Consider the following 26,943-nt stretch of genomic DNA (forward strand, 5'->3'; position numbering starts at 1 on the left):
CGCTGGGCGGCTTTCCTCACGGGCGCACTCCTTGTGCGTGGGGCTCCCGCACGCGGGGGACACCCCTGCGTGGCACGGCACTCCTTGCGCGCATCAGCGCTGCGCATGGCCAGCTCCACACGGGTCAAGGAGGCCCAGGGTTTGAACCGCGGACTATTATTTGGAGCTATTTTAAATGACATTTAAAAACGTTTTGTTTTGGTTCCAAATAGTTTGTTGCTCGTATATATACAATTGATTCTTTGGGATTTTCTATGCAATCATGTTATATGCAAGTAAGGACAGTTTTATTTCTTCCTTTCCAAGCTGCATGGTTTTTAAAATTTCTTTTTTCTTGCCTCACTGTACTGGCTAGTTTTTCCAACACAGTGTGGAATTGTACTGGAAGTTGTGAAAGGAGAAATCCTTGCCATGTTAGAGAGAATGCATTCAGTGGATATGGGGCTCCCGGGAATTCTCTGCTGGTGGGAGTGCAAATCAATGCCAACCCAATGGAAAAACTGGCAGTATCCACTAAAGCTGATTGTGCGCATTCCCTAAGATCCAGCATTTCCACTCCTGGGTGCCTATCCAGCAGAAATGAGAACACAAGGGTAACAAAAGGCATTGATTGACAGTAAGATTGGCAGCAGCTTTATTTGTAATTGCCCCAAAACAGACAACTCAAATCCTAACACCAGGAGAATGGAGAAACAAGCTTTGGTATATTCCCCCAGTGGACTACATGTGGCAATGAGAATGAATTCTGTGTTGGTGCACACACACGGAGACTCTCCCAGTGTTGAACAAAAGATTCAGTCCCAAGAGAGGACACCATCATTCTATTTATGAAGTTCCAGAGCAAGCCAAGCTATTTCAAGGTGATAGAACTCCGCAGGACCATTAGCTCGGGGGTGGATGGCAATGTTCTAAATCTTTATTTGGGTGGGGACTTGATAGGTGTGTGTATGTTTAAAAGACCATAAAGTCTCTAAGATTACAACAGTTTACTGCATGTGAGTTATACCTCAATTAGAAAGCAAATTCTAAATGCTTCTGGGCTTCTGTTCTCAGAAGGCCTTATGGGGCGAGGACCCTGACATTTGGGAAGACTGTGCTTGGCCGTTGGGCCCTAGATCCCTGCCCCCCAGTCAATGGGCTGATTTGCATGCCCTGTTGTGGTCCAGCAGTCACCCCGCTCTGGGTGCCACACAGCACCTGGGTCTGGCAGAACGACTCCGACCTGCCTCCCTGCCTCTGGCTATGGCTGCCTGGCGCCTGACCTTCCTTCTGACTGGCGTCGTCCTGGCAGGTGAGCCCTTTCTGGACCTGACTCACTTGGGAGCAGGGTTCGGGGAGGGTGTCAGGTGATGTCACTGCATCACCCAAAAGGCCTTTGCAGTGGGGAGGGTCCTGAGAGGGACATCAAGATGGAGGGGGAGACCTGGCTCCACGCAGCTCTAGGGACCTCGGTTTCCCCATTGGTGAACGACCGGATTGCTGGAGTCCCTTTGGGCTCTGACTCTTTAGGGTCTCAGAGGAGGCTGGGGCTGTTCACCTTGTTAGCCCTTCACAAGGGAGGCTGATGTGGACTGGTCCCTACCCCACTGGGCCTTGAAGACCCCAGAGGATCATCAGTGGCCAGATGCCCGAGGCTGGCCTGATGAGTGGGTGGTTTGTAGCCAGGATGTGGAAGGGGACTGAGGAGCCAGGGCGACTGAGTGGATGGGGGAGGACAGGCAGCAGGAGGACCCGAAGGCCACCAATCATTTCCTCAACCAGACATGATCCCTGGGGACAGGGCACTAACGGGGACTTGAGTGTCACATAGAAACTCCCCATCCAGTGTTCATCCCATGACACTGGCTATGAATCCTTTGAGAGTGGGAGTCTTCCTGGAGGCTCTAACCAAGGCTTCACATGGCCAGGGAGAGAGGGGGACAGGAGGGAAGAGGGTCCAGCCAAACCTGATTGCTCTGTCTCTCTCAGCCTCTCAGTTAGCAATGGCCCGGAAAGATGCACTGCTGGTCTTTCCAGGCCAAGTGGCCCAGCTCTCCTGCACACTCAGCCCAGGCCACGCCACTATCAAGGACTACGGGGTATCGTGGTACCAGCAGCGGGCAGGCAGCGCCCCTCGTTACCTCCTCTACTACCGTTCTGAGAAGGACCACCACCGGCCTGCTCACATCCCCGACCGCTTCTCCGCCACTGTGGACGCAGCCCACAACACCTGCATCCTGGTCATCAGCCCTGTGCAGCCCGAGGATGACGCTGATTACTACTGTTGCGTGGGCTACGGCTCCCACCCCGAGTCACAGGGGTGGGATTGAATGCCCCAACCTTGGGCCCATCTCTGACTTCTTCTGAGCCTTGCTTTCAGCCGTCTGTGAAATGGGTTAATAATACTCAATATGCCAACAATAGCTATTGAGGTCCTGGCTAGAAAACTGATGGTGGTTGGTCTGGATGGGGGGTGGGGTAAGGGGACAAGGTATATGGTGGGGGTGCGACATTGTTCTGGGCATTGTTGCAGAAGAGGAAGCACCTGAGACCCTTGGGATGGGGCCCTGCCTCCTCCCTCGGCTCCCAGGGGAGCTCAGGCTGGTGGCTGGAGGGAAAGAAAAAGGAACCAGCCCTTGCTGCTCCCAGCTCTGCATGGCTGGCTGTGGTCCAACGCTCTTGGGACTGGGGTGGCTGGGCTGGATCCCCTGCTGGCTTGGAGAGAGAGAGCCCTGCCTACTCTTTGAAGTCTCTGCCCAAAGCCAGACCAAGCCTTGATAGGGCAGGGAGCCAGGTGTGTGTGGGTGAAGGCAGTGGTGGTGGTGGTATTCTGAGATGCCTGGGCGCCAAGGTGAAGGGTGCTGAAAGCCTCTCCCCACACACTCCAGGGAATGTGCACTCTCCAGGTCTCCAGCCATAGGGCAGCCGGCTCCTCCAAGAAGGTCTCCCAGACCCCATCCCAGGAAACACTTTGTTCCAGGGGGCCAAGGTGGGAGCATTAGGTGATGGTGAGGCAAGTCTTGCCATCAGAAGCAGAGTTGAGCCTCTGGGAATGGAGGGGGGGGGTTCAGGAACACACCCTTCTTCCTTCCCTGTTCCCCTGGTGGTCTGCTCTCAGATGCACGGAGTTGGGTGACTCCACTCGCAGCCACCTTCTGGGCCCACACCTGGACCCTTCCTCTCATCTCCACTCCAAGTGGTGGGCAGGGGAAAGGCTACTCTTGAAGGGGGATACATTCTGAGAGGGTCCCTGGCCTTGTGCAGGTGACGGGCTCCACAGCTCAGGGACTGCCCCTCCCCTTCTCCTGAGGACCCAGGCGTCCCGGCGGCCTCCGGCTGCACCCACAACCAGGGCAGATACAGGTGGAATCGTCCACCAGCCCGCGGCTCTGGGCCGGCCCGTTTCCTCTTCCGCACTCCCGCCAACGTCTGCCCGCCTCTATCTTGCCCACCGCCGGGACGCGCTTAAGGGACAGTGCGGAATACCACGCCAATGAGAAAGATCCTCCTGGAAGTCCGTGCTAGAGCGCTCTCGGGGCAGGGAGGCTAGCGGCGGGATCACCGAGACGCGGAACCTCCGCGCGGCCTAGAGCGGCCCGGAAGTGCTCTTGGGCCGGGGGCGGGCTCTGAGCTCGGGCAGCCGCGGGCTCCGCGTCAGCAGCCGCCGCCGAGCGAGGCCGCGTTGGCCGCGGGTTGGAGCAGCCCAGGTGCAGCCCCGCCCCGCCCGCCTGCGGCCCCGCCCCGGCCCAGGTGAGTGGCCTCGCGTCTGCCGGAGTGACCTGGTGGCCCCGATCCCCGAGTTCAGTGACTGGTCCCTTCGGTGGTCCTGGGTATGGGCGTCTCCGGTCGGTGGGAAGCGTGTGTGGGCTCCGGTGGCGTGTGCTGGCCCGAGGCCGCTCGCGGGCCTCCAGCCGGGAGACCTTGACCGAGGGTCTGCCCGGAGCCGAGGAACGCCCCGAGGGATGCTTGGGTGCCAGACCTTTGGATGTTCGGTCCAAACACATTTTTAAAATTATTGGGGACAGGTAAAGGACTGACAACTTTTAATCCAAGGTGGCGACTTGGACGGGTAGGAGATAATGGGAATGGAAACCCCTAAAGAGGGAATCTGGGAAACATCAGGATTTAACAGGTGTGTGGAAGGAAGAACCACAAACCACAGATACCAAGAAGGAGAGATCAATCAGAGAGCATGAAAATCGGGGGAAAAACTTACAGAAACCAAGGGAATAAAAGAAAGGGAACACTTTCAAAGCTCCAGGTGCCCAGGCAGGCAACGGAGTTTAGATGGAATATGATGAAGCAACTGGAACGGGCAGGCACTACCCAGCTCTACCTAACGTTTGCTGAGTGGGCCCATATTGTCACATCTTACCCTTTCTCAAGAGTAAGCCAGTAACCTATTGAGTTTTACAGTTTGGCAACTAAATAAAACAAAAAGGCAGAGCACTGCTCTTTGAGAGCCAAACAAAACATGTCTGTGGCAGGATCCCCTGCCTGGCTGCCTGACAATTTGCAACCTCTGAAATGAAGGGTTTGAGAAGGAGGTATTGGTGAACAATGCCAGGTGGGGCAGGAAGAGGACTGTGAAGAGAGAGCTGGCTTGGGCAATTAGGAAGTCGTTGGATGTGGTAGCTGGGTGCTACAGTCCCCGCTGTAATTGGAAACTGGAAATTTGTCCTGGTGCCATGCATAGTCGTATGGTTTTCCTTGGCAGCATCTTCGGAGGTGAAGTATACGATCAGAGTCAGCTGAAATGCTGTAAACAGGGTGTAAGCTAGACAGGGAAGGGGTGGAGTTAGAAGAGGAGGGCCTGGGTGAAAACTGAGGATGGTCAGACTTGATGGGGCTGCAAAGCACAGATTGAGTGAGAGAACTGGAAGGACTGGAGTGTGCAGGTTGCTGAAGAGGGGATGGTAAGAGTTGAAATGGTCAAAGAATATTTCAGAATACTCAATATTCTCTGTGCTTTTTGCACATCTGGTCTTTCTACTGGATGAGAAATTATTTTAATTAATTTATTTTTGGAGCTACTGGGGCCTGTGATTGAACCCAAGACCTCATATGTGGGAGGCTGGCACTCAACCACTGAGCTATACCAGCTCCCTGAGAAATTATTTTAAATCTTTTCCAGGTAGGAATGCGTTTCATTGTGACTGTTCTGATTCATTTAGAATGTCTTTTGAGCCAGTTACTCTCTGAGTTTCAGTGTAAGAATAATAGTACTTCTCTATAGGGTTGGAAGGATTAAATGAGATATGCTTGTGAAAGTTCAAGCCATGCCCATGCACACAGTAGGTCTCAATATATACAAGCTGTCGTTGTCATCATTATGTCACCCCAGGAGTGTCCCTTTTTCTAGCACAGAAGATGCTTAATGGGATTCTGAGGAGCTCCCCCAGGGACCACTAAAGGGAGTGGGAGGCTGAATGGTGGGGTGTTATCCTCCTTCATTGTCTCTACTAGAACATCCCCATTCAACTGGAGCAGCTCTGTTTTTTGTCTACTTTACTGACATATCTTCCAGATAATTTATTTGAATATGGGGTTCTTTGTAAAAAAAAAAAAAAAAAAGTTTGACAATCAGTTCTAGCGTAAAAACAAATAGCCTTTTCTCCATCTAATATACATGTGGGATTGTGCTGATGTGCTGGGGATTCCAAGACAAAGGACTACAGCATTTACTATTAAGAAGCTTGAAGGCTGATGGTGGGGAGAGTCTGGTAAACTGATGTTCACCATCCAGGGTGGTAAGTGCCATAGTGGAGGCATGGACCAAGTACATGTCACCAAGGAGACATGTCGAGGTCTGTTTTAAGATATCAGAGTCTGAGAGTTCAGAGGAGAGGGTTACATCTGAACCGAGTCTGGAATGCTGAGCAAGTAGCAGTCAGAGAACAGGAAGCAGCACAGAGGCTGGAAACAGCAGTGCAAATGAGTACTGAGCTGGGGGGAGAGGGGAGAGGCAGGCAAGGGGCCGGAAGGGCTGGATGTGAGGCCTTGTGAAGGAGCTGCGCTGTTGCAGGACCTTGAGAAGGGGGGGGTGACACGAGCAGGTGTGTGTTTTGGGTATTTGACTCTGGTGTCAGTGTAGAGAATGGACTGGAAGAAGAGACAGAAGCTTGAGGCAGATGGCCAGTTAGGAGGTGAGTATTGAAATAATCCTGGGGGGAAGTAGATGTGGCTCAAATGATTGAGCTCCCACCACATGGGAGGTCCTGGGTTCAGTCCCTAGTGCCTCCTGGAGAAGACAAGCTGGCAGGATGGGCAGGCAACAAGATAATGCAACAAGGAGACACAAAGAGGAAAGACAATGAGAGATACAACAAAGTAGGGAGTTGAGGTAGCTCAAGTGATTGAGCACCTCTCTCCAACATTGGAGGTCCCAGGTTCGGTTCCCAGTGCCTCCTAAAGAGAGGACGAGCAGACAAGGAGAGCACACAGCAAGTGCAAACAAGGGGGGTAGGAATGGGAAATAAATAAAATCTAAAAAAAAAAAATCATGGGGTATAATGAGGAGGCCTGAGCTTCAGGGTGGCAACGAGGACAGACAGGCAAAGTTCTCAGGAAATTGACATGATGGGATGGATAGGGTGAGGGGCTGAGGAGGTCTAGGCTGACCCCCAGAATTCTGGCTTGGGTATCCAGTTGGAGATGGTTTGGTGACCTTAGTATAGGAAGGGAGTACTCTCTCCCCTGGTCCCCCAGCAAATCATCCAGTAAGCTGAGTCTGGCCTCTTTTCCATAATGATTCCACTTACTATTTTAGCTCACCTTTCTAATTCTTTATTTTTTTTATTTTTTAGGAGGTACCTGGTATTGAACCTGGGACCTCATAAATGGGAAGCAGGCACTCAAACCACTGAGCTACACCCACTCCCCAAGCTCACCTTTCTGAATACCACAGTGTAGCACTTGCTTGTTCTACCTGTCCATCTGTCTCTATCTTGCCAAGGCTTCTGGTAAATCAAATTTGTCTCTAACTCAGTGGGCATCCTTTCAAGGACAAGACTGTGCCTTATCCTTATTTTGTTGTGCCCGCCATGTGGCACAGAAAAGAGGCACATACTTGACAATGTCCCTTTTTTCTTTTCAGATTGTGAGAACTGTAGATGTGTTCCAGAGAAGACCAATTTTGAAGAAATACAATAATTAGGGAATGATACTAGATTCACAATGGAGGTTCCCCCAGGAACCAAGTTTGGTGAGACGTTTGCGTTTGAGGACAGGTTAGAGACGCAGCAAGAACTTTTCCCAGGGGAGGACCTGGGGAACCCTTTTCTTCAGGAAAGAGGTTTAGAGCAAATGGCTATTATCTATAAGGAGATCCCTCTGGGGGAGCAAGACGAGGAACACGATGATTATGAGGGGAATTTCAGTCTGTGCTCAAGCCCTGTTCACCATCCGAGTGTGCCCCCAGTAAACAGACCCCAAGATGATGACCTATTTGGCCAAACCTTCCTCCAGAAATCAGACCTTAGCATGTGTCAGATAATCCATGGGGTAGAAGAATCTAGTAAATGTGATTGTGAGAAAGCAGGCAAGGGGATGGCAGTACTTAACGAACCGCATAGAACTCTACAACCAGTCAAACCCTATGCGTGTCGGGAATGTGGGAAGGCCTTCAGCCAGAGCTCACACCTTCTCCGACACCTGGTGATTCACACTGGGGAGAAGCCCTATGAGTGCTGTGAATGTGGGAAGGCCTTCAGCCAGAGCTCACACCTTCTCAGACATCAGATCATCCACACTGGGGAGAAGCCCTATGAATGCCAGGAATGTGGGAAGGCCTTTCGCCAGAGCTCAGCCCTCACACAACATCAGAAAACCCACACTGGGAAGAGACCCTATGAGTGTAGGGAATGCGGGAAGGATTTCAGTCGGAGCTCAAGTCTCAGAAAACATGAGCGAATTCACACTGGAGAGAAACCTTACCAGTGTAAGGAATGTGGGAAATCCTTCAACCAGAGTTCAGGCCTGAGCCAGCACCGGAAAATCCATACCCTCAAGAAACCCCACGAGTGTGATCTCTGTGGCAAAGCCTTTTGTCACAGGTCACACCTCATTCGGCACCAGAGGATTCACACAGGAAAGAAACCTTACAAATGCGAAGAGTGTGGGAAAGCCTTCAGCCAGAGTTCAAACCTCATTGAACATCGTAAGACCCACACTGGTGAGAAACCCTACAAATGCCACAAGTGTGGGAAGGCCTTCAGCCAGAGTTCCTCACTCATTGAGCACCAGCGAATCCACACTGGCGAGAAGCCTTATGAGTGTGGCCAGTGCGGGAAGGCCTTCTGCCACAGCTCGGCCCTGATTCAGCACCAGAGGATCCACACAGGGAAGAAACCCTATGCATGCAATGAGTGTGGGAAAGCCTTCCGCCACCGGTCAGCCCTCATTGAGCACTACAAAACCCACACCAGAGAGAAACCCTATGAGTGTAATAAATGTGGCAAGTCCTTCAGGGGGAGCTCACACCTTATCCGGCATCAGAAAATCCATGCTGCAGAAAAGCTGTAGAAGAGCTGTCAAAGTCTAGGAGCACTTGCCAGATGGAGCCCATCTCTGTATCGCTTTGTCTACAAAACCCCACTGACCTCCCTGATAGCAGTGCCAAATGGAAACCCTGCAGTCTGAGTGCTCCTGAACATGCACACTAGCAGGTATGCCTTCTCGTGGCTCCTGGTCAAAAGCGCCATGCTCCTCAGGTTTACTGAGCAGATGGGAGGGTGGAATGTCAGGGAAGGCAGCTGAAATGATGGCAAGCCAAAAAAGAAAGCTGCTGTTCAGTTCTTCTCACATTCACTTCTCAAGCTCATGAGACGTAGTCTTCCCTTCTACTAGCTTTTTCTGGAATCCAGAAGGAGGATAGACATCAGAGGGAGAAAGTTGAGTTAAACCCATGAAAATGTCAGATTAACCCTTTAACATTAGGTTGTGGTCTGGGCTTTTTAGAAGACAAACTGCCCAAAGCTCAAACCAGCTGAAGAAAAACGAATTCAAAAATAGAGATGTCAGCAGGCAAAATAGAATTTTCTGTGTGGGTCGGCCACTGGTGCAGACAACCAAAGTAGGTTAGGAGAGTGAAGGCAGGATTGGTCTTGAGATTGGGGAGATGGGTGGTAGACCCTTGGATACGGTCTCTTATGGTTCCAAGTTGTTAGAGTGAGGTAGTTTCTGTTGGGGCTCTCACAGGTGGGTAGCGCCTCAGCCCTTTAGGCCAGAGACCATGTGACACCTGGCTCTGACTAAGCCTGGGCACTAGGAATAACCTGGACTCAGTGTCAGGCCACAGTGTGCCTTGGGCATCAGCAGGGCCCATTTCTGGTGGCTGGGAAACTCCCTCTCTTTGTCCTCCAGTGTTGGGGGGCGTGGGAAGCAGGGTGGTTCAGTGGAGAAGGCCATGGTTCTGGAGACAGAAGATCCTGGTTCAAATCCCAGGGCTGTCCCCTCCTATCTGCATGACCTTGAACAAATTCCATAACCTTCCAAGGCTCAGTTTCCCCATCCGGGAGATGAGGATAATGGGACCTGGCCACAAACCTCTGACGTTGACTATGGCTCCCATTTGGAATGAGGCCACACGTGAAAGTGCTTTGGAAACTTAGGGGTCACAAGTGGTGATTGAAGATGGAGACCCAGAGCGACCCTCCAACCCATCCAGAGACACTTTCCTTGAAGACGGGAGAGGCGTCCGTGGCTTGCTTCTGAAGCAGCAGGGGTTTGCTTGCAGCAGGCCCTTCCCCTAAATCAGGGCTTTCCCTCCCTCACTCAAGTTTGCAGTCTGGGGTGAGCAGAGGGCCAGGGTCGGCCATTGTCTTGTGGTTCTCCAGCCCCCGCGTGGACCTTTCCTTCAGGAGGCACATTCCTGTGCTTCTTTATCCTCCCCTTCTGCCAACTGGAGTTCACCTGGGGATTGATTTAAAAAGACCATCACCTGCATCCCACCCAGACCAATTCGCTCCACAGCACTGGAGTTGGAGCCCAGACAGTCGTGTATTTTCAAAGCTCTTGAGGTGATGAGAATGTTCTAGCACGGAGCCAGGCTGTGACCCGAGCTGTACTTCCCTACCTCCCGCAGCATCTTTCAGTGGTCAGGCTGCTTACCCTGGCTGAGCCAGGCTTGAAAGCCTTTCTGTTTTGGCTTCCCCCTCGCCCCTCACCCTGCCCTCCAGGAATGGGCTCAGCCAATGACAACCTGTCTGGAGGACTGATAAGTATTTGTCCCAGGCCCTCTAGCCACAGTGTGGCCACAGGGACCACACTGGTGCTGGTTCCCCACTGGGTTCCTTAGAGCTAGGGTGAAGAGGGGACAATATCTGAGCTATTCTGAAGTTTCCAAAAAGTTGATGGCTGGAATCACATGGCCTCAGCCTGGCAGTGATGTACAGTTTTGATGAATAAACATGGGAAAACCATAATTGTCAACTCAGTGAAGTGGGGCTTGTACTTATAGGCAAGAACTTGTAAAACATTTGGGTCTGACATCAAAAGGAGTCCTGGTTTTGTGGGCACCTGCTGCCCCTCTGCCCAGCTTCTCTTTCCTGCGTATTTGAAACATTTGGCTGCAATCTCAGTCACCCGGAAAATGGTCAGCTGACTGCAGGAGCTTGGGGCCTGCGGTGACCACAGGCAGCCTTGTTCCAGTGACCTTTGATCCCTCATCAGGAGTGATGTGGACAGCAACGGCAGGCAGGCCACCCACCCCACCTCTCCTGCGTCAGCCTACCTTTGAGCTCTCCCAGTCCTTCCTGCACATCCCAGCCGAAATGATTTTCAAAAAGTGTCATTATTTTGCACATGTCACCGCTCTCCTTAAAATCAACCTTCAAGGGCTTTTCTGCACATAAACCCTTGTTTCACCCCATCTGGTTGACCCTCCACCCCCAACATGTCACATGGAGTTTGTGCAGGCCCCCTCCCAGGTTCCCAGACTCAACATTATGTGTTGGCAGTATGCACTTTTCTTCCTTATCCCTTCCTACCCTCCTTTTTGACAGTTTATGTCATATGGGGCTGAAAAGCCTTGTTCTGAAGGGTTGTCAGATCCTCACATCAACATGGTAAGACTGGGCCCTTTTCTTTTTGGAAATGTGAGTGGAGCCCCATTCCTTCTGTTCAGGTTCTTTTGCTGTTTTATTGGTATTTTTACTATTCCAGGAAATGTAGGTACTTGGGTATTTCATTTTTTCCTCATAGTTATAATTTTGTCTGCATCCCATAAATTTTTTTTGACACGTGGTATTTTTGTTATTGTGTTAGGGATTTCCCTTTGGCCTGTGTTAACAATTTTTTTTTTTAATTTCCAAGTGATGAATACTTAGGTTATTGCTGTTTATTTCTGATTATCCTGTGCTGTGCACCATTTCTGAACGCCCATAGAACTTGAAACATGAATATCTTGTCAGCTTATATAAAGCCGTTGAGTATCCTCAAGAAATGTGTTTTTTACCTCATCAGTTCTATTTTTTAATCAATATTCTGGCCACTTTATTGAAATTAATAATTTCCTGAACTTTTGTTTATGTCAGAGATTTTAAGCTGGTGGTCCAGACTGCCTAGAAATCTCTGAGCACATGGGGGTTCTAGTGGTTGGCAGACACCCAGGGATTGGACAGAGCTGTGTAGACAGGTGTACTTATGGATTGTTCTGGGAGAGGGGTCTGCAGTATTCATCATATCTTGAAATGGCTCTGTGACCCCAAAACAGTTAAGAATGCTCATTTACTTGATATCATGGTGTGATTTTGTATGGCTTTTTTTCTTTATGTATTTGTTTTGCTCTTAATTTGTCTCTGTTTTATGTATTTTGCTGCTATGTTAGTCATGCAGTTTTCTCAAATTCTTTTAAAGAAATAGGCAGAGTAAAAGTATCAAATAAGTGCCTTGGCATTTGAGGCATATATATTTTATACAGACATCAAAAAACTGTGCCTTTTAGAGTCCCCCTTAGCCTCTTTTAATGCTTCTACCTTAAACTTCATTTTTCCAAGTATCATACTGAAGCCCCTTGCTTTTCTTGAATTTGTATTTGTATGATAGATTTTAGTCTAAGTGTATTAGTCTAAGTGTAGCCAAAGGGGTGCTGATGCAAGGTACCAGAACTCTGTTGGCTTTTATAAAGGATATTTATTTGGGGTAGAAGCTTAGAGTCTTAAGACCAACAAGGGTAAGTTACTTCACCAAAATCTATTGCCACATGTTGGAGCAAGATGGCTGCCAGTTTCTGCACAGGTTCAGCCTTCCTCTTCCTTATAAGGCTCTGTGGTCCCAGCTTCTGATCTCAGCTGCAGGCTGGCACAGGCTAATTTCTCCCTGGGGCTCGTATCTTTCAGGCTTTCTCAGCTGTTCAGGGCTCTGGTCTCTTCACCTGCAAATTATCAGGTGAACGGCTGGCTCCAGCATCCAAAACTAAACTCTTGTGTTCTCCTTCTCTGTGTTATTTACTTCCTTATCGTTGATTGAGCATCCATTTATATAGCCCACAAAGGGGGTGGACGGTGGGGACTCAAACTGAGTTACCCTAACGATGTGGTCAAATAAAAGGCCTAATCTTGATTTAATAAAGTAAAAGCGAAACCTCTAAATCTAATACAATATAATACACCCAGAGGAACAGACCAGTTTACAAACACAGTCCAATATCTATTTTTGGAATTCATAAACAATACCGAACTGCCACACCAACATTTTATTTTATGGTCTGTATCCTTTTGCTATATACCTGTTAACTTTAAACAGTAACTTGTTGGATTTTGTCTTCTGATCCTATCTGTAATTCTCTCCTTATGTAAGAAATTCTATCATTAACACTATTTTAAAAAAATAAGGCATCATTTATGACTCTGTCTTAACATATTAACTCATTTAACCCCGAAAGGCTATATTTATTATTTTCTCTATCTCTATGAATTGTTAACCACATTTGGAATATCCTTTTTGGGTATTTGAGAGGTCTGTCACTGGGCACACCTGTTCCTATTTTCCTAGTCTTGTCACATAGCATGGGACTTGGGGTCAGGGCCAGGCCTCACTGTGAGCCTGCTCTTCATGTCACAGCCTCTGACTTTCAGTGTCCTCAGCTGTTACATGGGGGTGGGGTGGGGGGATGACACCCACCTCCCCAGCCTGGCAGGCTCAGATGGAGGAAGGAACGCAGACATGCTGGGAACACTGAGGTGCTAGTAATTATTACACCCTTGGTATTTTTGAAATCTTTCTTTAATTCTCTATTTTTCTTACTCTCAGATTTTTCAACAAAGGACATTACATTTTGCTTTACTCTTTACAAAATACTGTTAGATGTAGTGATGGATTAAACAGTAAGAATCAGTTCCACCCTCCCTGAGTGAACCTGCACAGTCAGTTGAAGAGAGATGGGAGCTAGTAGTCTCATTCCCACTCCCTGCCCTGAATCCCGGTTGTCCCCATTGTCTGTCCCAGGTCGGTTCCCTCACTCTGTAGCAGAACACCATGAGGGAGAGAAGGGAAGCCCTGTTACATCCCCAAGGGCTTAAGGAGATGGTCACTTCTGTTGCAGATGGGGAAACTGAGGCCCAAAGAGGTTGATGGCTTGCCCAAGGTGCATGACAATTTAGTGGCAGAGCTGGTGCTGGAACTCAGTGTTCCTAAGCCAGTGCTCTGTCCACCAAACCAGGGAAGGCGGGAGGGTGGGGCTGCACTCAAACGTTCTCTGCAGATGGGTTGCCTCTAAAGCAGTTGCCCTCAGCCCAACTGCACCTGGGGATCATATGGAGAGATTTAAAATACCGATGCCTGGGTCCCACCCCAAGATTGTGATTTTATTGATTTGAGGTGTGAATTTAAAATAAAAAACTCTAGGTTTTTGCCAGAGTGCAAACTGCTTTAGACCTGTACTTCTCAGACTATAACATGCAGACAGATCACCTGGGGGGTCTTGTTAAAGTGCAGCTTCTGATGGGGGGCGGGGATCTGGGGCCCAAGACTCTGCATTTCCTTTTTCTCTTTTTTTTAGGAGGTACTAGGGATTGAACCCAGGACCTCATGTGTGGGAAGCAGCTGTGTTATACCCACTCCCTAGTAGATTACATTCCCCCCACTATGGCTCCCTCTTCTGTTTGCGTGTTGTATGTGCTTGTCTGCTAATTTTTTGTTGTTTTTTTTCTTTGCTTGTCTGCTTTTGTTTTCTCTTTAGGAGGCACCAGGAACCAAACCTGAGACCTCTCATGTGGGAGGCACGTGCTCAACTGCTTGAGCAACATCTGCTCCCTGCATTTCTAACTAAGAGCTCCTAGGTGCTGCTAATGCAGCTGGCCCATGGACCCCACTTTGAGTAGCAAGGAGCTAGAAGGCTAAGGGCCAAGGGTTCTTCAGCTATCTACTATTTGGGGTATTTCCCCGAAGTGGAATTAGGTGGTCAAGGGCGTTGCCATGGTTATTGGTGCCCCTCATCCAAAGCAGTCCTCCTCCCCAGAGAAGATCCAGGGTCAGACAGTGACTCCCGAGCCTGGTCTTACATCACAAAGCTTCAGGAACGTTAGGGACCCCAAATTCCCACTGGTGTCCTGGGAGCAGATGCCATGCCTCCTATAGCCTTGTACCAAGAAGGGTCTAGAAGGAAAGTTAGCACTCCCTCCATCTTGCAAAGCTCTCCCTGCCCAAGCCTCTTGCTTCTGAACCTCCTTCCCCTGAAAATAGCCAGAATAAGCAGCGGGGTCTGTTACCGAGTGAGAGGGGGAGGATGAGGCTACAAAATGCCACCTGGGGAAGATACCTGACTGCAGAGCCTCCTTGGGCCCCTGGAGGCCTGTTTGCCGAGGAGTACAGCAGTACTGAGTCGACACTGGGCTGGTCCGTCCAAGCCAGGGTGCTCTTGGTTTGTCAGGGGATATAGCATAGAGCTGTAGGGCTCTCCCTTGTGTCCTTATCCAGCTGCCCTAGATGAGGACAATGCCAGGCTCGCCTGGATCTACAAAGCAGCCGTGGGAAAGGACATTCTCAGATGTTATACTGGAGTCCCAGCCAGTGGCTGCCAGGCCTTGCCAGAGGTGGCAAGTGGCTGCAGTGACCACACGCTGAGGGGAGAACCAAATGGCCTGAGTCTGCTCAGCACTGCCCAGCTCTTAGGAATGGGTGGATTATTAACCAGCACCACTCAAGGGCACTTGCAAGATGCCAGTGCATGGATTTCCCAGGGGGGAAGAGAAATCCTTCCCTCTTGTTAGGAAAGCTACTCACTCTCCAGAATCTGATAATCCAGAAAGCAGAAGGTGGCCTGGTGTTTGTGGAACTGGAACTCAAGGCAAAGTGTGAGGGCCCACCCTCCTGTGCCACAGAGGACAAACTGAGTCCTGAGAATGCTGGCTGGGGGCATGTGCTGGAGACTTCCAGCGTCAGTCTCCTCACTCCCTTTCTGTCCTGGGGCCTTTCTCTGCTGCCTCCTTCCTGGTGACTCACTGCCCTCTGCGGTCTAGAGCTGCCCTCTGGTGGCAGCATGCAAGCCTCTGACTGTCTTGGGAGATCTTCCCACATGGAGAAAGGTCTTGTCTGCTTTGTTTATTTGGAGGTACCGGGGATTGAACCTGGGACCTCATACATGGGAAGCAGGTACGTCCTGCTCCAGGGTCTTGTCTGATTTAAATCCCTGCCTCCCCTTGCCACTGCCTAGGGCTAAGACTACCTTTCCTACCTGCCCTAGAGATAACTGGAAGCATCCCTGCTTCCTCCCCTCTTCACCTAGGCCTTCCACGTCCTGGAACCCCAGAAACAAGAGGAGGGTCCCAAGTAGCCCAGTTGCAGTGTGCCCCCTACTTCTCTTTTGGTAAAGGGGAGAGGGCACCTCTTGTGGTCCTGAACTGGCCTTCTTCACAGGCACCCTCAAAAGTAAAGAGGGGATAGATGCATATTAAAAGATTTTTTTTAAAAAAAGTAAAGAGGGGAGGGAGTGGATGTGGGAGCGGTCAAGTGCCTTGAGGTCCTGGGTTCAATCCCCGGTATCTCCTAAAAATCAAACAAAAAAACCAAAAAACCAACTGTCATTGGGGAGTGGATGTAGCTCAGTGGTTGAGTGCCTGCTTCACATGTTTGAGGTCCTGGGTTCAATCTCTGGTACCTCTTTAAAAAAAAAAAAGGGAAGGGTTGCCCTGGGTTTACAGTGGAGACTTTTCATCTGGGTCTTGTGAAGATCTTATCCTGTGGCTTAGAGCCTCTCTCTCCCCCTGAACATCCTGGAGTCTGCATCTTCCTTCCATTCTACCTTCTGAGTCCTGGAAGGAGGGGCCTGCAGGTCTTACCACTGCCCACCATCACTCCCTGCTTGCTGTCCTCAGCCCCCTTTCAGCTCCTTGTTCCTTTGTCCAGTCTCTGATGTCAAGTCAAGAATCAGGACCCTGCCTCCTGGACCTTCTCATTCAAATGCTCCCCAAGTCCTGCTCACCTGATGCCTCCTTCTCCCCTCATCTTATTGCTGCCAGTTTACTGGAGGCTGCGGCTGCCCCTGGATGGCTCATGGCACGGCCTCCTCACTGGCCTCTCACCTCCAATCCTCATTTTCCTTCCATCCCTTCCATCCCTCTCTGCAGGTCTGATGGGGTCACTCCCTTACTCCTTTAAACCTATAGCAATGAGAGCAGCCCGCAGGCCCTTCCTGACCCAACCCCCGCAGGACTCCAGTCCCCCCCTGCAGTCACATTGAGCTCTTGTGGTCCCGGAACATGTTCCCCTCTGCCGAGAAGGATGTCCCTCTGGGGGAGACCCCGCCCCATCCACAGAGAGTGCAGCCGCCTTCTGCAGGGAAAGCGTGGGTTGGAGGGGGGGTAGTTCTGTTCCAGGGTTAGCAATTCTGAGAAGGCCAACTCTTCCCCCCCACACACTAACACCATGCCCCATCCCCAACCCTGTGCTGTTTTCTGGATGTCAGGAGCACTTGAACCAAAGACAAAGGCCAAGTGCAGGGTCAGGGCCTTTGGTAGAGTCCAGATGTAGCTGTATTCTTGGGTCTCATGGCTGTGCTCTCACATCATCTTAACATCTGGCATATTAACATACTTCCTAAGAGTCATTTCAAAAGTATGCAGCTCCACTTCTGCCTGGGCCCTGATCCTCTACAACCTAGTTCCTGACCGGGACGCCCCAGGGCCCTGAAAGAATCTCACAATGGCTGAAGTTGTCTTGCCCTTGGTGTCTTCCCTGTTTCATGGTGCAGGGGTCAGCAGGAATTCCGGGGAGAAGCCAGGCTCAGAGAATAAAATGGAAAGAGCTTGGGGCTTGGAGTCAATAGGAGACCTTGTCATTTCACGTTCTCAGGCACCATAGGTGAGCAGGCCAACAGGAGTCCACTTCCCCATGGTGCATGGAGAAAGGAATAAAAGGGAGGAAGAGAAAACCCAACCAGTCCACGGGGACAAAGGAAAATAAGCGCAGGGGAGAGCTGTACCCTCCTAGCCTGAGACCTCAGCACTGTCCTCGTGGGTGCAGGTGTGTGACACTGGGTGTGGGGCCACCAGGGGGCGCCGTGAGCCGGCCGAGCTGGGCTGAACAGGACCCACACCCTGCCTCCAGCAGAGCTGGGGTCTCCTCCTGTCCCATCTGTATCGCAGCCGTTCTGCAGACCTAGGCCCAGGTCTAGAAGCCTGCGGCCCTGGGCAGCCAGGGAGGGAGGAGTGGATTTGAATGAAGAGGTCTTGGGGCTTGGGATCTTGGTTGCAGAGAAAGGGCAGCCCAGTTGTGGGGCTCCAAGAAGCGGAGCTCTGGGCTCCTACTACTTGCTGTGTAGGTTTTACACAGATCTTTCTATAATTGATGGAATGAGCAGACCAAGAACCAGAAAGGCTAGGGAAGGCTTGAACCAGACAATTGAGAGCCAACCCCCCTGGCCATATATAGAACAGAGCATGTTCCAAGTACAGACCATGCAACCTTTTCAAGCATATGTGGAATGAAATTGCGCAGATGATGGGCTAGAAAGAAACTATCAAGTACCAAAGGGCTCACTTACAGATTATGTTCTCCGAGACCAATGCAATTATTCTAGAAATCAACCATAAAATCTACCATAAAAACACAACCAGAAAACCTTATCTCCCCCCAGCCAGGATTCATGGGTCTGGAGAGCCACCAGCAACATCTTGCTTCCCGTCTCCGCAGCTTTGGGCTCTGCTCGCTATTTTAGAGGATTTAGTTTTCCCAAAGGAGGAATGCTTCCGCCAGGCACACGACAATGATTCCATTGGCCTGGAAACTCAGTCCCCTGGCCACTCTGGGCTCACCATGCTGGTGAGCCACAGACATAGGATGATGGAGCTTGTGATGGCAACTAGGGTGCTGCTACACAATGGGTGATCCCAGAGAACCTCAGGGTACTTCCGTGGCATGTGATATAAGGGAGGATAAAGGAGAAACCAACACGGCATACATAGAGGCCACATGGCACACACAGAGGCCAGGCTGAGAGTGTCCCATGACATAGAAGAGTGGAGACGGTGACCCTGTTTGAAAGAAAAAGGCTAAATTTTGAGCTCCTGCAGTATAGTTAGAAGCAGCGGTCTCACCTCTTATCCCAGCACCAACCGCGCGTTCCCGCACAGCGTCCAGCAGCGCCTGAACAACACGTGCGTGAGCGCATCCGCCGCAGCGTGCCCGCCCTCTAGGCGCGCGCGCCCCCCAATTGCCCACTGCGCGTGCGTGACCTCATCTGCTTCTGCCTGGCCCTGGCTCCTCCCTCCTCTAGGGGCGCGCCCTGGAATGCCCACTGCGCGTGCGTGAGCCCATCTGCCTTGCCCAGGGTCCCAGTGCCTCAACGGTACCCGCTGTGCTCTTCTTGCACAGTCCCGCAGCCTCAGTCCTGGATTCTGCCCCTCAGGTCTTGGGTGCCCGGACAAGGCTCAGTCCCTTTGCGGGGTAGGGGTGGCTCTCGTCTGTGACCCGTTTTTCCCTACTGTCCCGCCCACCCCCTATTTTAGGGCAGATTTAGCCGGGTCACCCGGCGGGGGCTGCTGCTGAGCCCAAGACTCTGGGACCACGGTCTGCGGTGCTTTACATGACACCCTTTCATAAGGTCCTGACATCCACCCTTTCGTGACTTCAAATTGCCACACAACGCGGTGCCACCCGCTGCCTCACGCTTTTGGCCTGGGAGATGTGGGCGGCCGTAAGTGGCTCCCGCCTGCGCCCCAGGAAAGCGTCGCAGGGTTCCCGACCCAGGACCCAGGACCAGGCAACCAGCTTCTGTCGCTGTGACGGGGGTCTTTTGCCCAGGAGGTCGCGCCCAAGAGATGATGTCCGGCAACAGGAGCAGGGCTGGGGGAGGGGAGACCAAGAGGCGCGTTGGCGCCTCCTGCTGCCTGTGGACCTCCAGAGCCTCCAGCGGGCCGTGAGACAAATATGGGACAGCCACTTAAAAAGCCAGTGGACCATTGACCATGAAGTGCAGCGGTGCTCAGAGATGTATTCACCAAATGCAATGAATGTCTCATGATGATGGAGGAGGTTGTTGTTATGGGGGGAAGGGGGAGGTGAGGGGGGTGGGGGGTATATGGGGACCTCATATTTTTTTAATGTTAACATTAAAAAATCAAAGACAAAAAAATATAAGAAGAAACTGTCAAACTATTTTTTAAAAATAAAATAAAAAATAAAAAGCCAGTGGACCCACCGCGGGCGTCAGGGTCCCCTACGGGCTGGCTGCACAGGTAATGAGGAGCAGGAGAAAGCCTGAAGGAAAGGAGATTTGGGACTAATGGGGAGGCTTTCATGGCAGTTTCTGCCAAAAGATGCCTTGGACTTGCAAATGGAGATAAATGGACAGAACTGGACAGGACATTTATTTTGGAGGTAGCTGCAACAAGACCTGCAGACAGATTGGATAAAGAAGATTAGGATTTCAAGAATGGCTGCCAGGACTCCTGGCTTGAGAGGTGGGAGGATGGTGATCCAGGCAGCAGGGGAAGACTCAGAAAGAAGCAGGTATTGGGGGAAGGCAGGAGTGCCACTTGGGCCATGTGGAGTGGGAGAGTTCAGTGGACCTCTGACCTCAGAGCTCAGGCAAAGCCCACCTGGAGAGAGGACTGTGGGTTCCATGGGTGTCTTGATGGAATTTGAAGCCAAGACCAGCCCGGGAGCAGACTAGGGGAAAGAAGAAGCTGCTGCTCCCAACTCTTTGAGGTCTTGTAGCAAAGAGACACAGTACAGATTCATGCAGGTCTCTGGCCCCTGCCCAGGCCTCAGTTTCTCCATCTGTGCAATGGTTGGATGCTCCCTAAACTCTTTCCCCCAAACTTACCTGGACAGCCTGGTGGCTGTCATTTCTCAGGAGCAAGAGGCCTGGCCCAGTGCCACACACTTAAGCCAATCCCCATGAACCTTCTGGGGCCTTCACAGTCCCACTTGAAATTAAAATAGCTTGGCAAGGACCCTGCTCTGCTGGAACAGTGAAAGCCAGAAAGCTCTGCTGCCCTAAATATGCCATGGAAAGGACACTCGTTTACAGTCTGAGGGTGGGAACCAGAAGTTGCCTTTTTCGACCTCACCTGGGAATGTGAGCACTGGGTGAGTCAAATTTTTCGCCTCTCTGGGCATGTCCATGGAAGTACAAATGAGTATTGATTTTATAAAATAGGTAACTTTTAATTGTGGTAAAATATACATAAAAATCATTTCAAACATTTTCAGTGGACAATTCTGTAGCATTAAATATATTGACAATACTGTATAACTTTCACCACTATCTATAGCCAGACTATGTTCATTATCACACAAACCAAACTTCATATTTATTTAGCAATAAGTCCCCATTACACTCTCACCACCCGTGGGTCTCTATGAATCTGCTTATTCTCAGTATTTTATATGAAAGAAATCATACAGTATTTGTCCTTTTGTGCCTGGCTGATTTCATTCAATATGGTGTCTTCATGGTTTATACATGTCGTAGCAGGTACCGGTACTTCACTTCTTTACATCTGAATGACATTCCAATGTTTGAATATACTTGTTTATCCATCCATCTGTTGAGGGACACTTGGGTTACTTCCACCTTTTGGCTATTGTGAAAAATGCTACAGTGCACATTGGTGACCAAATATCTGTTTAAGTACCTGCTGTCAATTTTTTAAATATATGCTTAGTAGTGGAATTGCTGGTCATATGACCACACTATGGTTAACCTTCTCTGGAATGACCAAACTGTTTTCCGCAGTGGCTGCACCATTTTACATTCCCACCAACAATGTACAAGGGTTCCTATTTTTCTGTATCTTCCTCAACACTTACTTTCAGTGTTGTTTTTTAAAAATTTATTCCCCCACCCCCTTGTTGTTGGTGCTCTCTGTCTGCTCTCTGTGTCCATTTGCTGTGTGCTTGTCTTCTGTTTAGGAGGCACCAGGAACCAAACCTGGGACCTCCCATGTGGGAGAGAGGCCCTCAATCACTTGAGCCATCTCAGCTTCCTGCTTTTTTGTGTCTCTTATTGTCTTTCCTCTTTGTGTCTCCTTGTTGCTTCATCTTGTTGTGTCAGCTTGCTATGCCTGCCCATCATGCCAGCTCACTGTCTCGCTCATCTTCTCTAGGAGACACTGGGAACCGAACTAGGACCTCTCATATGGTAGGTGAGAGCTTAATCACTTGAGCCACATCTGCTTCCCTATAATGATTTTAATGTGACATTGGGTTTGGTTTGCTAGTGTTTTGGTGAGGATTTTTGCATCTGTATTAATAAGAGATATTGGTCTGTAATTTTATTTTCTTGTGGTATCTGACTTTTGTATGAGGGTGATGTTGGTCTTGTAGAATCATTTAGGGAGTGTTCCCTCCTCTTCAATTTTTTGGAAGAGTTTCAGCAGGATTGCTGTTAATTCTTCTTAGGATGTTTAGTAAAATTTCCCTGTGAAGCCAGCTTTTCTTTTTTAGGAGGTTTTTGATTACTGATTCAGTCTCTTTACTAGTTATTGGTTTGTTGAGATCTTCCTTTTCCTGTTGACTCAGTATAGGTAGTTTGTGTGCTTCTAGGAATTTGTCAGTTTCATCTAGGTTAAATAATTTGTTGGCATATGCTGTTCATAATATCCTCTTGTAGTCTTCTTTATTCATTAGGAATGTCCCCCTTTTTATTTCTGATCCTTTCTCTTTTTTTGTCAGTCTAGGAAAAGGATTGTCAACTTTATTGATCTTTTTAAAAAATAAACTTTTGCTGATTCTATTTTTTTCTAAAGATTTATTTATTTATTTTATTCCTTTCCCCTCCCTTCCACCCCCACCCCAGTTGTCTGTTCTCTGTGTCTATTTGCTGCGTGTTCTTCTTTGTCCGCTTTCTGTTGTTGTCAGCAGCACGGGAATCTGTATTTCTTTTTGTTGCGCCATCTTGTTGTGTCAGCTCTCCGTGTGTACGGCACCATTCCTGGGCAGGCTGCACTTTCTTTCATGCTGGGCGGCTCTCCTTACGGGGTGTACTCCTTGTGCGTGGGGCTCCCCTACGCGCGGACACCCCTGCGTGGCAGGGCACTCCTTGCACGCATCAGCACTGCCCTTGGGCCAGCTCCGCACTGGTCAAGGAGGACTGGGGTTTGAACCGCAGACCTCCCATGTGGTAGATGGATGCCCTAACCACTGGGCCAAGTCCACTTGCCAATTCTATTTTTTTTTATTCTCTATTTCATTTATCTCTGCTCTAATCTTTATTTCCTTCCTTCTTCTTGCTTTGATTTTAGTTTGCTCTTCTTTTTCTAGTTCTTCTAGTTTTGAAGTAGGTCTTTAATTTGAAACCTTTCTTCTTTTTAAATATAATCATTTAGAGCTACAAATTTCCCTCAGCACTGCCTTTGCTGCATCCTGTAAGTTTTGATATGTTGTATTTTGAATTGCTTCAAGATATTTCCGTGATAGCCAGGCCCTGAGCCTCAACAGACTTGCAACTCCTTCACTCTGGTTTATTGAACTTACCCCACTCAGCTAACATGGACGTGAAGAAGGTCAACCACCACACCAGGGAGCCAAGAGTACCTACAGGCGGCGGACTTGGCCCAGTGGTTAGGGCGTCCATCTACCACATGGGAAGTCCATGGTTCAAACCCCGGGCCTCCTTGACCTGTGTGGAGCTGGCCCATGCACAGTGCTGATATGCGCAAGGAGTGCCCTGCCACCCACGGGTGTCCCCCGCGTGGGGGAGCCCCACACGCAAGGAGTGCACCCTGTAAGGTGAGCCGCCCAGCGTGAAAGAAAGGCAGCCTGCCCAGGAATGGCGACGCACACACGGAAAGCTGACACAACAAGATGACGCAACGAAAGAAAACACAGATTGCTGTGCCGCTGACAACAACAGAAGCGGACAAAGTAGGCACAGGAAATAGACACAAAGAACAGACAACCAGGGTGGGGGAGGGAAGGGGAGAGAAATAAATAAATCTTAAAAAAAAAAAAAAGAGAGAGCCTACAACTGAAAGCAGGAGAATTGCATCTAGCATCCATGTGGAATCTAAGCCTCCTTTTGAAATAGGTGTGGAGTAGACACAACCATTCTAAGGTCCACAGGATGGAGGAATAGAGTATGGATTAGAGTGGACTTACTGATATTCTATTCATGAACAATTGTGATTAGTAATCGAAGAAAATGTGGCCTTGATGTGGAGAAAGTGGCCATGGTGGCTGCTGGGGGTAGGGAGTGGGAGGAAGAGATGTGATGTGGGGGCATTTTTGGGGTTTAGAGTTGTCCTGGGTGGTACTGCAGGGGCAGTTACCGGACATTGTGTGCCCTCCCATGGCCCACTGGGTGGACTGTGGGAGAGTGTAGGCTATGGTGTGGACCATTGACCATGAGGTGCAGCGGTGCTCAGAGATGTATTCACCAAGTGTAATGAATGTCTCATGATAATGGAGGAGGATGTTGTTATGGGTGGGGTAAGGGGGGTGGGGGGTATATGGGGACCTCATTTTTTTTAATATAACATTAAAAAAATAAATAAAGCAAAAAATATTCATTAAAAAAAAAAGATATTTCCTAATTTCCCTTGTGATTTCCTCTTTAACCCACTGGCTGTTTAGAGTATATAGCTTCATTTCCACCTACTTGTGCATTTTCCATTGCTCCCTCTGTTATTGATTTCTAGCTTCAGATGGTTGTCAGAGAAGATACATGGTATGATTTCTAAATTTTTTAATTTATTGAGGCTTATTTTGTGACCTACCATATGGTCTCTCCTGGAGAATGATCCATGTTTTCTTGAGAAGAATGTATTCTGCTGTTGTTGGGTGGAGTGTTCTATCAATGACCATTAAATCTGTAGAGTTCAAGCTCTCTATTTCCTTACTGATCTTCTGTTTAGATGTTCTATAAATTATTGAAAGTGGTGCATTGAAGTCTCCAACTATTATTGTAGAACTGTCTCATTCTCCCTTCAATTCTGTCAGTTTTTGCCTCATATATTTTGGGCTGTTTTGAGGTGCATATTTATAATCATCATACATCTTGAAACTTTTATCAATATATTATATCTTTCTTTGTCTCTTGTATTCTTTTTGACTCAAATTCTATTTCTTTTTAAGATTTATTTTTTATTTATTTCTTTCCCCTTCCCCGCCCCTCCCAGTGTGCTCTCTGTGTCCATTTGCTGTGTGTTCTTCTGTGTCTGCTAGTATTCTTGTCAGTGGCACTGGAAAACTGCATCTCTTTTTTTTTTTTTTTTTAAAGATTTATTTATTTATTTAATTTCCCCCCCTCCCCTGGTTGTCTGTTCTTGGTGTCTATTTGCTGCGTCTTGTTTCTTTGTCCGCTTCTGTTGTCGTCAGCGGCACGGGAAGTGTGGGCGGCGCCATTCCTGGGCAGGCTGCTCTTTCTTTTCACGCTGGGCGGCTTTCCTCACGGGCGCACTCCTTGCGCGTGGGGCTCCCTTACGCGGGGGACACCCTTGCGTGGCACGGCACTCCTTGCGCGCATCAGCACTGTGCATGGCCAGCTCCACACGGGTCAAGGAGGCCCGGGGTTTGAACCGCGGACCTCCCATATGGTAGACGGACGCCCTAACCACTGGGCCAAAGTCCGTTTCCCTGCATCTCTTTTTTGTTGCATCATCTTGCTGCATCAGCTCTCCATGTGTGCAGCGCCACTCCTGGGTGGGCTGCACTTTTTTCACACGGGGCAGCTCTCCTTAAGGGTACACTCCTTGCGCATGGGGCACCCCTGTGAGGCGCAGCACTCCTTGGGCATGGCAGCACTGCATGTGGGCCAGCTCACCTCGTGGGTCAGGAGGCCCTGGGTATCGAACCCTGGACCCTCCATATGGTAGACAGATGCTCTATCATTTGAGCCACATCCACTTCCCCAGTGTATATTTTGAAACCTCCAGATGGTAATATTAAATTACAAATGAAAATTCTTAAGCATTTATATTGATAAATAAAGTCTAGAAATCTTTGAAATGCCTAAATTGAGATAGTTTATTCTTTTTTTTCCACAGAACAGAATGAAGGATATGAGACTTAAGTAGATATAGAGGGAAACCGACTTGGCCCAGTGGTTAGGGCGCCATTTACCACATGGGAGGTCCGTGGTTCAAACCTCAGGCCTCCTTGACCCGTGTGGAGCTGGCCCATGCACAGTGCTGATGCGTGCAAGGAGTGCCCTGCCACGCAGGGGTGTCCCCCGCGTAGGGGAGCCCCACGCTCAAGGAGTTTGCCCTGTAAGTAGAGCCGCCCAGCGCGAAAGAAAGTGCAGCCTGCCCAGGAATGGCGCTGCCCACACTTCCTGTGCCGCTGATGACAACAGAAGCGGACAAAGAAACAAGACGTAGCAAATAGACACAGAAAACAGACAACCGGGGGGGGGCGGTAATAAATTAAATCTTAAAAAAAAAAAAAAGTAGATATAGAAAGAAATAAAAGGTTTGTGGAAGTGCTGACTAAAATTTGATGTTTGTTTAAAGGAATGTTCTTTTTTTTCCTCTAACATAAGATAGGTGATTTTTATGAACTTAGAATGGAAATATATAGGACAAAACTTGAATACATATGGCAAATTGTAGAAGGTATTATAGAAGATAGCATTAAGTAAGGAATGTGTCTTGTGAAGGTGGAATTTGTCTTGAGATGCAGCAACTATTGTCTATATGGTTATGGATAGTTACAAAAAGGCTGTAGAAGCAATGATGTTTAAGCTGAAATATTTGAATGGCTAATTCCAGTAAGTCATTATTAAACAGAAACTGAATTAATGCTAATAATAAAAAGTAGCTTCTTATTAGAAAATAACTGTCAGAGATCACCTCAGTCTGCATATTCAAGTGGTGGTAATGGAAGATAGTCTTGATTCCACGGGCATCTGTAAAATACCTGTTAATTAAGGTCTTCATGGTAAAAGTGTAGAAGTAAAAAGCAAAGTACTAAAAGGTTAACTTCATAAGATACGTTATACCTTGCTTTGGAAGCATTTAACATGCTTAATCCAAGTCCCCCTCCTAGCCCTTATTCCAAAATGTGTCCCACTCATATCCTGGGGAGGACTGGCAAACCCATATGCCATCCTGCCAGGGCTAGCATTTTTCTCACTGGGAAGGAAACAGCAAGTGAGGTGACTGGGATCCACTTCAGTTTAATCTCTTCAAGATAGTCTACGGGTAACCTTTCCTCACCCAGGATCTAGAAACCAGTTTCTGATCAAAATCTGCAAAATAAATTCCATCAACTTTGGAAAGATGCAGGCTTTAGGCACCTGGCTTTTACTATTTTTCAATAAAAGGATTTCATTCAGTTTCACCCAGGGTGCAGTAGCCATCTTCCTCCAACCATGATAGAATAGCAGGAGGGTTTTACACCTTGTCGGGTAAGGACTACTTCTCCTAACCAGCAGGAAGCAATTACAAAAGAATGACCATCGTCCCCCAGCACCTCTTTAAGAATGAAGGTAGAAGCTCTCAGGGGGAGGGAATCAGACTTGGGCCAATGAATAGGGCGTCCACCTACCACATGGGAGGTTCGGGGTTTAAACCCCGGGCCTCC

The 26,943-nt window shown here is 49.1% G+C and overlaps 2 protein-coding genes across 3 annotated transcripts; both read left to right on the plus strand.

Annotated features, from left to right (window-relative positions):
- Positions 1-351: 351 nt before the first annotated feature.
- Positions 352-2,412, plus strand: VPREB3 (V-set pre-B cell surrogate light chain 3). The gene is made up of 2 exons (XM_004466415.5): positions 352-1,291; positions 1,969-2,412. Exons 1-2 carry the CDS (start codon positions 1,030-1,032, stop codon positions 2,307-2,309), a joined length of 603 nt encoding a protein of 200 aa, XP_004466472.1. The 5' UTR covers positions 352-1,029; the 3' UTR covers positions 2,310-2,412.
- Positions 2,413-3,589: 1,177 nt separating this feature from the next.
- On the plus strand, positions 3,590-11,422 carry ZNF70 (zinc finger protein 70). 2 transcript variants are annotated; one of them, XM_004466414.4, is made up of 2 exons: positions 3,590-3,729; positions 7,076-11,422. In XM_004466414.4, the coding sequence occupies exon 2, from the start codon at positions 7,156-7,158 to the stop codon at positions 8,500-8,502; it is 1,347 nt and encodes a 448-aa protein (XP_004466471.1). In that variant the 5' UTR covers positions 3,590-3,729; positions 7,076-7,155; the 3' UTR covers positions 8,503-11,422. The 2 variants fall into 2 exon arrangements, with proteins under 2 accessions (XP_004466471.1, XP_071069745.1); XM_071213644.1 differs by having other exon boundaries at positions 3,706-3,809.
- Positions 11,423-26,943: the final 15,521 nt, after the last annotated feature.

The sequence above is a fragment of the Dasypus novemcinctus genome, unplaced genomic scaffold (assembly GCF_030445035.2).
Source record: "Dasypus novemcinctus isolate mDasNov1 unplaced genomic scaffold, mDasNov1.1.hap2 scaffold_274, whole genome shotgun sequence".
Classification (NCBI taxonomy): domain Eukaryota; kingdom Metazoa; phylum Chordata; class Mammalia; order Cingulata; family Dasypodidae; genus Dasypus; species Dasypus novemcinctus.

Coding starts and splice junctions, on each gene's coding strand:
- VPREB3 (XM_004466415.5), top strand. CDS start 1,030: ATGCTTCTGGGCTTCTGTTCTCAGAAGGCCTTATGGGGCGAGGACCCT. Junction 1,292..1,968: donor GACTGGCGTCGTCCTGGCAG/GTGAGCCCTTTC, acceptor TGTCTCTCTCAG/CCTCTCAGTTAGCAATGGCC.
- ZNF70 (XM_004466414.4), top strand. CDS start 7,156: ATGGAGGTTCCCCCAGGAACCAAGTTTGGTGAGACGTTTGCGTTTGAG.